The 12,732-nt window shown below is 45.6% G+C and overlaps 2 protein-coding genes across 3 annotated transcripts in view; one reads left to right on the forward strand and one right to left on the reverse strand.

Moving 5' to 3' along the window:
- Nucleotides 1–8,402, reverse strand: part of nrbf2b (nuclear receptor binding factor 2b) — a 42,997-nt gene extending 34,595 nt beyond the window's left edge. Inside the window, exon 1 of one of the 2 annotated variants that reach the window (XM_085994981.1) lies at nt 8,091–8,402. In XM_085994981.1, coding sequence (XP_085851107.1) covers nt 8,091–8,145 — 55 coding nt within the window. In that variant the 5' untranslated portion in view covers nt 8,146–8,402. The remainder of the gene's footprint in view (nt 1–8,090) is intronic. The other variant, XM_085994980.1, reaches the window with a different exon arrangement.
- The window catches only part of LOC147113681 (uncharacterized), a 42,145-nt gene continuing 37,270 nt past the window's right edge, over nt 7,858–12,732 (forward strand). Inside the window, exon 1 of the mRNA XM_085994979.1 lies at nt 7,858–8,080. The gene's annotated coding sequence lies outside the window, so the exon portion shown is untranslated. The remainder of the gene's footprint in view (nt 8,081–12,732) is intronic.

Here is a 12,732-nt window from a genome sequence, read left to right on the forward strand (position 1 = left end):
AAATGATATATGGATTTATTTTTCCCAAAAATTAGAGTGGTGCTACTTTACAGGATGGAAATTGTTCTTGTTGCATCAGGAGCATTGGGAACTAGAAAGGCTGAGTGGAAAAGAATGATCCTGCAGAGGGACAATTAAAGTAAAACAAAAAATAATACTGGTTACTGAAAGAAATGTTAGGATGTAACAAAAATAAAAATGAAAAGGCCAACTGCTAGAGAAACAAATCCCTAGTCTGGAGCTCTGTCACACAATATGGATACATGCGTGTATTTAGCATGAGAACCTACCTTTTACACTGACTGCTCAATGATTATTCACCCCAATAAGCCAACAGATAGCAGCCCTATCCACCACGATGATCTTGCAGCCAGGCGGGTGGCTTAGCGCAAGCGTTTGAGAGCCAAAATAACTTGTTGTTCATGGGTGGACTATTTGTTAAAGTAACATGACTTTGATTTTGAAAACATGTTTTCGGAGGCTGGGGTGGGAGAAGGGGGAGGGTTTATTCGACACGAGATCCTCACATTACGTGACGTGAAACACAATGCTCTGATTTCTCTGTGGAGAGCAGGCAACTCAATATTTCAGGCTGCGTCCTCATGTTCTGAAGGACACGGCATGAAATGTTGATTTATCTGTTCTCTCCATACGCGGGGGGGTCATTTTGACTTTGTGCGATAGTGTAAAACGGGTGATAGTGACCCGGCAGCCCGCTTTACATGTCACGACTTTTATAAAAATTGACTTCATCAAAAGCAAAAAAAAATGTTTTTTGTCTATTTCCATTGACTTTTATGTCTTTTTCCTTGTGTCAGTGGTTCCCAAACTGTGGATCGGAGCCCAGTGTTAGGGCCTGTGAAAGGATGGCAGGATCGAACCCGTGCTCTAAAATCGACTGGGACAATGCTGAAGTGGCTCGCCCCAATTGGCTAGAGTCCTCATCAAGCTCCTTCCCCCTACCTGAGCAGCACACCTATTTTGTTTTCTTCTCTTTTTAGAATTCTGCTGATTTCTGTCTCTTCCAACATTCTGACTGCACCCCGTCCTTCCACAGGTCATTTAAGTAGCCTGCTCCCGCCTGCTCTCTGTTTTCTGGCCCACAGACACTCCTTCCTTCCCCACATCTCTAAAGAGCAGCGCGAGTGTGGCAAGGTCAAAAAGGAGAGAAAGATAAACCAGTTAGGAAAGGGAAAGAGTAAAAGGGGAAAGTGAAGGAGTGCACAAGGAAGAAACAGAAGTGATGGAGAAACATGCGAGTGGACAGGAGATGAAAGTGAGCACACGAGTGAGTGGGAGAGGTGTACAAGACTGTGGGCTTCAGAAGCAGAAGAGGAGGTTGTGCGAATAAAACAGGTGAAGGAGGCAGCGAGTGGGAAAAAAAATAGAAACATAGAAGATAGGAGCAGGAGTAGGCCATTCGGCCCTTCGAGCCTGCTCCGCCATTCAATGAGATCATGGCTGATCATCCAAATTCAGTACCCTGTCCCTGCCTTCTCCCCATATCCCTTTAGTCTTAAGAAATATATCCAACTCTTTCTTGAATATATTTAATGAACTGGCCTCCACCGCCCTCTGTGGCAGAGAATTCCACAGGTTCACCACTCTCTGGGTGAAGAAATTCCTCCTCATTTCAGTCCTAAATGGCTTACCCCTTATCCTTAAACTATGAACCCTGGTTCTGGACTCCCCGGCCATCAGAAACATCCTTCCTGCATCTAGTCTGTCCAGGCCTGACAGAATTTTATAGGTTTCGATGAGATCCCCTCTCAATCTTCTAAACTCCAGTGAGTATAAGCCCAATCGACACAATCTCTCCTCATACGTCATTCCTGCCATCCCAGGTATCAGCCTGGTGAATCTTCGTTGCACTCCTTCCATGGCAAGAATGTCCTTCCTCAGGTAAGGCGACCAAAACTGCACACAATACTCAAGGTGCAGTCTCACCAAGGCCCTGTACAACTGTAGCAAGACATCCTTGTTCCTGTACTTGAACCCTCTTGCTACAAAGGCCAACATACCATTTGCCTTAACCGCCTGCTGCACCTGCATGCTTACCTTCAGCGACTGGTGCACAAGAACACCCAGGTCTCTTTGCACTTCCCCGTCTCCCAATCTATTGCCGTTCAAATAATAGTCTGCCTTCCTGTTTTTGCCACCAAAGTGGATAACCTCACATTTATCCACATTATAGTGCATTTGCCATGTTTCTGCCCAATCACCCAACCTGTCCAGATCGTACTGGAGTTTCACAACATCCTCCTTACAGCTTACCCTCCCACCCAGCTTTGTGTCATCTGCAAATTTGGAGGTATTACATCCAATTCCCTCATCCAGATCATTAATATATATTGTGAACAAGAAGCCAAAGAAATAAGTGAGAGAGAGAGCAAACAGAAGAAATTTAGTGAAGGATGAGAGAGCAAAAGAAAGTGAAAAAGGACGTCACGTGCAAAAGAAACAAAATGAGGGATAACATGCAAAAACAGAAGTGAAAAAGAAAGTTAGTGAAGTAGCAAAACTGGTGGAGGAGAGCCGGAAGTGGAAAAGGGAACAAAATACAGAAATGAGAACTGAGAGAGACGGTTTTGTTTCCAAATTTACCTGCAAAAGTATCCTCAGCTAGACAGGCATAACAGACTAGGAGAGCTTTTTACTGGGGCCCAACCCAAAACAATTCAAGTGGTTGGACTTGGGCCAGAAAGAATATGAGGCCTTAGGTTATCCATTTCTGCAAATGTCCTCTGCATTGGAGAAGTGCAGTTTCCCCACCCTACCCCACCCCCTCCCGTGACACCACATTACACACTATCCTTCATTTGACTTAGTAGGACTCACTGATTTTGTACACTACCTTCTTTTGTGCATCTTTCAAAATATCTATCCATTAATTTTTGTCTCCCTGCACAACTGTCAACTGTTCTTAAATTCCAGCTTGCTCCCCTCATCACCTGTACAGTCGCTACAGATCGCAAGTTGTGCTTACTTCATACATCGTGTTGATACTATCACTACTAGATGCTGTCATTGTAGCTGTGACCATTATTATTGATGTCATTAATTCCCTGCTTTATTGCCCGGGTTTGTATGGTGTAAACTTTTTAAATGTCACGAAAATATTTAAAGACTGATTAACACTGCAAGTCTCTTTAGTGCGCTAGCTATTACTATCGTGTCAATTTGCAAATACCTTCCTGAAAAGTCGTTTACAGTCCCCACCGCTTATAGTGGACGCATTCATGCAAATGCGATTTGCCCATGATATGCAATGGCCAGTATAACGTTTGACAGACCTTATGGGAGATGAGCACCCAAAATATTGCCAGTGGGACCACTTATAACAAGATGTTACTGCAAGTGTACTTGGGGATTCGGCATACTAATGCAGATGACTCTCCCACTCCTTGACTGAGATGCAGCACTATTAGTTATGACCTCAACAACAACTTGCATTTATATAGCACCTTTAACGTAGCAATACGTCCCAGGGCGCTTCACAGGAGCGTTATCAAACAAAATCTGACTCCGAGCCACATAAGGAGAATTAGGGCAGATTAGATCTAGGCAAATTAGATCTAGGCCATTCAGAAGTGAAATCAGGAAGCACTTTTTCACACAAAGGGTAGTGGAAATCTGGAACGCTATCCTCCAAAAGGCTGTGGATGTTGGGGGCCAACAGAGCGTTCAAGACTGAGATCGACAGATTTTAGTTGGCAAGAGCGTCGGGATATGGAGCAAACTTGGGGAAATGGAGTGGAGGTACAAATCAGCCACAATGTAACGGAATAGCGGAACAGGCTCGAGGGGCTGAATGGCCGACTCCTGCTCCTATGTAACACTTTTTGGGCAATGTTCCCATATTTTACAGGGAAATAAAACAGTAATCTCATTTTATTTTTTGTATAAAATGATTCCAGGAAAATTCTCAAGTGGGTTCAGTTATTCCCAGTGGAGCTGTGGTGGGGCCCACGGGGACACTTCAGCACAGTGACATTGCCAAGTAACCAAGCAGGCAGAGACACCCAACCTGGTGGGCCCTCCAGCTACTAAAATGCACACTTCTTTAAAACGGCAAGCAAGATTCTTGTAGGCGGAGCTTTTTGCCTTCTATAAAACAAGCAGTAGGTTTCAAATATAACTACAGTACAAAGTTTTTTCTTGTTCCTATCTTCTCCTCTAGATGATGTTTCCTCAGTTTCCAAACAGTTCCCCAAAGACAAGCAATCAGCCAGTTTCCAGGCAACTACCATTCTAACTGGCTGTTGGGAAAGCCATGGGAGCAGCTCAGACTGACTCAACCTACAATCTTATCTGTTCAGGAGGAAGTGTATTAACTTCCCCACCCCCAAAACAAAAATACACTCTGTACCACCTCCAAACACCTAAACCAACACCGTATACCTCCAAATACACAAACCAGCCTGCTGTAACACCTCCAAATACACAAACCAACCTGCTGTAACAGCTAACCACCTCCCTTTCTATAATTCAGGAAAGCAACAAGTGACACTGTGTTGAATTATTTAAATTCAACTGTATAATCATTTTCTATGATGAGATGTTAAACCGAGGCCCTGCCTGCCCTCTCAGGTGGATGTAAAAGATCCCACGGCACTATTTTGCAGAAAAGCAGGGGAGTTCTCCCTGATATCCTGACTAATATTTATCCTTCAACCAACAACAACAACTTGCATTTATATAGTGCTTTTACCGTAGTAAAACGCCCCAAAGCCCTTCACAGGAGCGTTACATTACAACAGTGACGACACTTCAAAAGTAAAGAACTTTAGGGCGCCCTTGTGAAAGGTGCTATATAAATGCAAGTTATTTCTTTCTTTTGGCATGAAATCAGTTTCCATATGTATGGCAATGACAGCCAGCTTTGTCACTCTATCACCATCCTTGACCTTACCCCCATGACAGTTACTGTGCCATGCCATCTTCTGCCCAATATCAAATCATGGAGGAGCCAGAACATTCTCCAGCTCAACACTGGCAAGACCACAGCTATGCTGTTCCTCTCCTCCAGGTACTTGTTATCTAAGCCCCAATTCCATTCTCCCACTCTGGCTGCTCAGTCTGAATTATCCAAGACTGTCCATTATCCACATCATGAATTATCCAAGACTGTCCATTTCCACCTCCATATCATCACCTACCTTCATGCCAACCTCATGCCCCTGGAGCCTTTATCCACAACTTCATCACCATCCTGTTTGAACTTTTCCAATACTCCCCTTCCGAGTTGTAATCGACAGACTCCAATTCATCCCGAATTCTGTTTTCACATCTCATTCTAAGCCCTACTCGTCTCTCACTCCTCTCTTACCCCTGCTGACTGTCCATCCTCCAACCACTGATTTCAAAATCCTCACACTCATTTAAAAGCCCCTCCAGGCTCTTGGCCCATCTTACTTCTGCAACCTTTGCCAAACCCATGACCCAGTTTACATCCTTCACTCTTCCAGTCTAATGTGTATCCCCCAACTCATTTGGGGCAAAGCTTTTGGCCATCATGCCCTTGCACCCTGGAGTTCTCTTCCAGCTTGCTACATCTCCTCGCACCTTCAAAAGTCTCCTCAAACCTTACCTGTTGGACCACTCCTTTGATCACCTCTCCTAAACTTTTCCCCAACTCCAGCTCGATTTCTAATCGTCTTTGTGAAGCACCTTACAAGTGCAAGTTATTGTTGAAAACTAGGAAATAATTATTACTGCAAGCACAAAGTCTGTTCCCTACTGTATAAAAGAACAAACCTGAATTTACATTGTGCCTTTCACAACCTCAGGAAGTCCCAAAATACTTCACTGGCATTGAGGTACTTTTGAGGTGTAGTAACTGTTGTAATGTAGGAAATGCTCTTCTTCAAGTAGTGTCATGGGATCTTTTACGTCCACCCAAGAGAGCAGACGGGGCCTCGGTTTAATGTCTCATCCAACAGATGACACTTCCGACAGTGCAGCATTCTCTCTCTGTTGTACTGAAGTGCCACTCCAGATTATGTGTTCAAATCTCTGGAGTGGGGCTTGAATCCATGACCTTCCGACTCAGGCGAGAGTGCCACTGAACCAAGGCTGACATCTTGCAGTAGGCAGTATGAATGGCCAGACTCCACCAAGATTCTAAGTATCCAATGGGCTGGGTCTTGGAGCTACTCATGGAACAGGACAAGCGTTTATCTGCTATAATTGACCAAACTATATCATTGCCAGAGCCAAAAAGCACATGATAAAACATTTTAGTAAGAAATAGCATTATTGCTACAAATTAAAAAAGGTACAAGCCTTCAAAATTTGGTATTCAGTTCAATGCGCTGGGCCAATGACATTCGTGATTCTGTCCATACTTTGTGAAATTTATCAAATGAACAAAAGCATCTGTATAACTAACAGGCAATAAAGTTACATGAGGTGCCAGCACAATTACCCATGAAGTATTCTATTTGTACTACAAGTACAGTTTTTTGGGATTAAAATCAGAATGGAAAGCATTCTTTAGAATATTAGCCCGCTTTTCTATTCAATTCAATTCCTGGCCCTGAATTTCCTCCACATTTGCACCCAGAGACTTGCAGAACCAGGGCGCAAATCAATTACGCAGCCTCAAAGATCGCAGAATTTTAGGTTTAATTGAGCTATGCACGCATGTCCAAATCTCCAATCTTTTACAGCAGTGTATCAATCCCACCGGCCGAACGCATCGCTTTTTCTGAGCGTTTTAAAACTCTATTTACTGTTTCTTTGAACGGATTTTTATGGCACAAGTATAAATCACATTAAAAATGGAAAAGCTTCCCTGATTACGGCCTCTGAAACATGCTGTGCCTAATGTGCATGAATTTTGGTTGAATGAGTTGAAACTTTAATTTTCTTACTTAAAGAACAGAAATATATGGAGAGAGTTTGGTTCTTCCTCGGGCCCTGATTGTTTACGCTGATTTACGTCCATTTTATGTTCGGCCGTATTCAAATGAGATTCACAGGAAATTTGAGCGTAACTTAATTTCCAAGTTATGCCTGCAGAGGAAATTCCAGGCATTTCAATGCATTATGGTGCAGGGCTAAGCTACCACGCTATCCCATCACAGCCCTTCCTTCCCTAGTTTTGAAACTGCAGCCCAGGCAGATCTCAGCATGAAAGTAGATATACATAGCCTACTTCTGTTAAAAGGACTGGATTCTTGAAGGAATGCAATTGGTAAACTTCCCCCCCCCCCCCATCCCTCTGTTTGTGGAGGACAAAAGAGCCAGCATGCATCTTTTTTTGGCACCTGACATGTGACACAATGCTGTGTGGCTGTAACTTACATCATTCGATCAAGAAAGAAAAATCTCAACAACACCTTTTGACCAAGACTTGCCAAACATGCCTCAGTGGGCAGCAGTCTCACCTCTGAGTCAGAAGGTCACGGGATCAAGCCACACTCCAGGGACTTGAGCATAAAATCCAGCCAGGCACTCCCAGTGCAGTGCTGAGGGAGTGCTGCATTGTCAGAGGTGCTGTCTTTCGGGTGAGACGTTAAACCGGGCCCGTCTGCCCTTTCTGATGGATGTAAATGATCCCAGGGCCACTATTCAAAGAGAAGCAGGGGAGTTCTCCCTGTGTCCTGGCCAATATTTATACCTCAATCAACATCACTAATTTACCTGGTCATGAAAATATTGCTGTGTGGGAGCTTGCTGTGTGCAAATTGGCTGGCAAGTTTCCTACATTACAACAGTGACTACACTTCAAAAAAGTACTCGATTGGCTATAAAGCGCTTCGGGACGCCCCGAGGTCGTGAAAGGTCATGTATAAATGCAAGTTATCTTTTCTTTTAATCTCAGTTAATATTAACGGGCTAAACAACAACAGCGAGCTGGGCCGGAGGGACAGCAGTGAAGGGCCCAAGGGGAGAGGGCACGGCCACATTCAGGCAGGGGATTATTGAAGGCTGAGAGGAGGACGTGCGGCCGCTGCCTCCAGCTCCATGACACAGCCGCTTCAGACAGATGGATAGATCCGAGCGCAGAGAGGCCGGGCCAGGAGCAGGGCCCCGCCTGGAGACACAGGGAGCGGCCCGGGCCCCGGCCCTCCAGGTACACTCACCAGGTTCAGAGGGCTTTCCATCACGTCCATTGGCTTCCTGCTCACTCCGCCGCATCCGAGTCCGCGGGCTCAGCTCGGCCCGGCCGCACTCATCGAGAAACACTCGCAGGCGGCGGCCAGGGTCAACACTGAGCGAGCGCGCCTGCTCCTTCCTCCCTCCCTCCGAGCGGAGGGAGCCGCGCTCAGCCTCCTCCCCTCCGGCCCCGGCTGACGGCAGCGCCCGGTCCCTGTTGCGTCGATCAGCTCCGTGATCTTGGACCCCTTCCTCGCGACTGCCAAGACATCTCGCGAGATCCTGATCCTGATCCTGAACCGGCTCCTCCGCGGGTTGCCCTGGTGACAGAGCCAGAGGAGGTGGAAGAGGCCCTGATCCCCAGCAGCAATGAGCCTTGTGAGGTCCTAGATATTGTAATGTGCTGCCATGTTATAAAGAAATAACTTACATCTGGCGCTCCACAGCCAATTGTGCATAGTTCTGCCCTCCATTATATAAAGAGGATATAGACAGACTTGCATTTATATAGCCCCTTTCACAATCTCAGGACATCCCAAAGCGCTTTACAGCCAATGAAGTACTTTTGAAGTGTAGTCATCATTGGAATGTAGGAAACGTGGCAGCCAATTTGTGCACAGCAAGCTCCCACAAACAACTGTGATAACGACTAGATAATATTGGCCAGGACACCGGAGATAACTCCCCTGCTCTTCTTCGAAATAGTGCCATGAGATCTTTTACGTCCACCTGAGAGGGCAGACGGGGCCTCGGTTTAACGTCTTACCTGAACTCACTACCACAAGGAGTAGTTGAGGCGAATATCATTGTTGCATTTAAGGGGAAGCTAGTTAAGTACACAAGGGAGAAAGGAATAGAAGGATATGTTGATAGGATTAGATGAAATTAATAGAGTGGGAGGAGGCTCACGTGGAGCATAAACACCGGCACAGTTGGGCTGAATGGCCTGTTTCTGTACAGTAAATTCGATGTAATTCTATGCAATAATTTACGTTTTGAAGGGAGCTTATTATGTCCGTGTGTAATTGAGACACGGACTGCAGGAGTTGGTTACAACAGGTGTTTACTGAGTGGAGACAAAACTGGAACTACTATGCAAAGTTACTACACAGGCTTATATACAGGGGTGGTCACTACTGGTACTGCAGTATACAGGGGCTGCAGAATATAGTTCCTTCTGCAAAGTACATACACTACAATTCCCCCCCTTTTAGCTAAACAGTACATAACATTCGATTAATAATTAAATAACATATTTACAATTACAGTTGCTATATACATTAGCTGAAGTTAAGCAATTATAAGTTCAGTCTTTGAGGAGGCTTCCTGATTCTGTCTGGATAACGCCTCTTTGGGGTATCAGGTTCTTCTGTCAAAGTTGATTCGGGATCAACGTCGTTGTTTGGTTCGTCTGCTTCCAATATCACCGATTCTGAGGTAGATGCAATTGGTACTTCGGTTTCATCACCAGGTGTATCGGATCGTGGTGTGGAATTGACGTTTTCCAGTGACTCTAGAATCTGGTCAGCATGGCGTCTTACAATGCTCTCTCCAACATCCACGGTATACATGAGAGGTCCTTGCCGTGTGCAGATCGTTCCTGGCTGCCATTTCTCTGTGCGGTAGTCCCGGGCCAAAACTGGTTGACCTATCTTAAAACTCCTGGTCGGCCTTTCATTCATATTCTGAAACTGCCTGTTCTCCACATCTCTTCTGATGTTTGGCTTAACCAAATCCAAGCGGCATCGTAGTCTTCGATTGAAGAACATCATGGCTGGAGTTTGGTTGGTAACCGCATGTGTCGCATTCCGGTAGGCAAACAAGAAGTTATCCACCTTGTGTTGTAGGGGTATGTCTTCATTACACATTGCCTTGATAGCCTTCTTGAATGTTTGATCGAACCTCTCAGCCAATCCATTGGTGGCTGGATGATATGGGGCGGATGTGTAATGCTTAACACCATTGTTCTTTAAGAACCTCCGGAACTCTTCAGACACAAACTGTGGTCCATTGTCGGAGCAAATCTGTTCAAGCAGCCCATTTCTGGCAAATATGGTTCGTAAGACTGTGATAGTTTTTTTTGTGGTGGTTGAGGACATTTTTATTACCTCTGGCCACTTTGAATGTGCATCCACCGCAATTAAAAACATCGAGTCCATAAATGGACCAGTAAAATCAATGTGCACCCTTTGCCATGGAGATGAGGGCCACTCCCATGGATGTAGAGGGGCTTGTGGTGGGGCGTTTTGGACCTTCTGGCATCCTGTACAGCTCTTGGTCATCTCTTCGATTTCTCTATCGATTCCCGGCCACCACACAAACGCTCTGGCTAAGTTCTTCATTTTTACCCCTCCCAGATGACCCTCATGAAGCTCATTGAGCACTCTATCCTTCAATTTGGGTGGAATTACTACTCTGGATCCACACATCAAGGTTCCTCTGCACACTGACAGCTGTTCTCTTCTCGGCGAGAATGCTGGCAACAGTGGTTCGCCATGTGCTGGCCATCCCTTCACCGTTAAATCATAGACCCTGGAGAGTGTCGGGTCATTTCGTGTTTCCTTTTCTATGTTTACATTCGTCACAGGTAGACATTCGACTATGGTCGAGTGGAATATCTCCACAGGATCCACTGCAGGTGCTTCTTCCACCGTCGGCAACAGTAGGCGCGACAATCCATCAGCATTCCCATGCTGTTTAGTTCCTTTGTACTCGATGTCATATTGGTGTGCCCCTAGGAAAAGGGACCACCTCTGTAGCCGTTGTGCTGTCATTATCGGGACGCCCTTCTGAGGGTTGAAAATGGAGACAAGAGGTTGATGATCAGTTAGTAGAGTAAATTTCTGACCGTGCAGGTAGTGATTGAACTTCTTCACCCCCCACACCAGGCTGAGGGCCTCTCTGTCAATCTGGGCGTAGTTACGCTCGGCTGAAGTTAACGAGCGTGACGCAAAAGCTATTGGCCTCTCTGAACCATCAAGGAGTTTATGTGACAGTACCGCTCCAATGCCGTAGGGAGACGCATCACACGCCAGTCTTATCGGTAGTGATGGGTTGTAGTGAGCCAATACTTCTCTTGAAGTGATTAGGTCTTTACTCTTCTGAAAAGCCCGCTTACATTCATCGCTCCATTTCCATGCTACTCCAGTTTGTAGTAGGGCGTTCAGTGGGTGCAGAATTGTGGACAAATTCGGCAAAAACTTATGGTAGTAATTCACCAATCCTAGGAATGACCTCAGTTGCGACACATTTTCAGGCGCTGAAGCCTTAACTACCGCTTCAATTTTGTCAGGGGACTTATGTAACCCCTCTTCATCAATCACGTGGCCACAATACGATATCTGTTTCTTAAAAAACTCGCACTTGGGGCGATTGGCTCGTAGCCCGTGTTCTCTTAGTCTAGTGAGCACCTGCTCTAGGTTGGCAAGGTGTTCACTGTCATTTTCACCTGTCACTAGGATGTCGTCCAAGTAACACTGAGTCCCCGGAATCCCTTGCAGGACTTGTTCCATCGCTCTTTGCCATATCGCCGGAGCTGATGCTACTCCGAATACCAGTCGATTATACTGGTAAAGACCTTTGTGAGTGTTTATCGTGAGATACTTCCTAGAGGATTCTTCAACCTCCATCTGCAAATATGCTTGTGCTAGGTCAATTTTTGTAAAACGCTTCCCTCCAGATAGTGAGGCAAAAATATCTTCTATCCTCGGAAGAGGATACTGGACTGTGTGAAGGACTGGGTTCACCGTCACCTTGAAGTCCCCACAAATGCGAACCTTCCTTGGCTCCTCAGACTTATTGTTTAACGTTTTTTTCATGACAGGAACGATGGGTGTCGCCCACTCGCTCCAGTCTACCTTAGATAACACGCCTGCATTCTCCAGATTCTCCAGCTCTGCCTCGACGGCTGGGCGAATTGCATACGGTACCGGTCTTGCTTTGAAAAACTTGGGAATTGCATTCTCTTCTATTTTTATCGAGGTGGTTACGCCTTTAAGAGTTCCCAGTTCTTGTTGAAATACCTCTTTAGCGTTAGCTGAGATTTTTGACAATCGTCCAGGTGTGACGTCGTCATCCTTTTTACCAGCCACAGTCAGTGCCTGAATGGAGTGCCAGTCTAAACTTATCTTTCTGATCCATTCACGTCCCAATAACGGTGGTCCACCATCTTGCAGTATGTACAGATACAATTTCTGTATTTCTTTGCCGTTGTATTCGACAGGCACCCTTATTTTCCCTCTGGGGTATACTTTCTGCCCCGCATACGTCTTCAAGACAATGGATGTCTCTTTCAAGGGTATGTGTGAGAATAGCCGCTCGTAGTCTCGTCGATTCATGACGGTCAGGGCTGATCCTGTATCCAATTCCATTTTGACTTGGGACCCTGCTATCGTGAGGGTGACCCAAATGGTTCGGTGATCCTCTTTCACGATTACGTTGTGAAGTTTGAGACAGCTTAGTCTCTTGTTCCCGGATTCACTATCGCTCTTCTGGTCTTCGGAACTACTGTCCGTCATCTTTTGTACTTTCCTGTACTGTTCCTTAGTAGCCTTTTTGTTGTCGTTAGTCTTCTTTCCAGACCTGCAAACTCGTGCAATGTGTCCCATCTTTCCGCATTGCCTGCATATT

Source organism: Somniosus microcephalus, chromosome 8 (assembly GCF_052327205.1).
Source record: "Somniosus microcephalus isolate GS21.2 chromosome 8, FLI_Smic_1.0, whole genome shotgun sequence".
Lineage (NCBI taxonomy): Eukaryota > Metazoa > Chordata > Chondrichthyes > Squaliformes > Somniosidae > Somniosus > Somniosus microcephalus.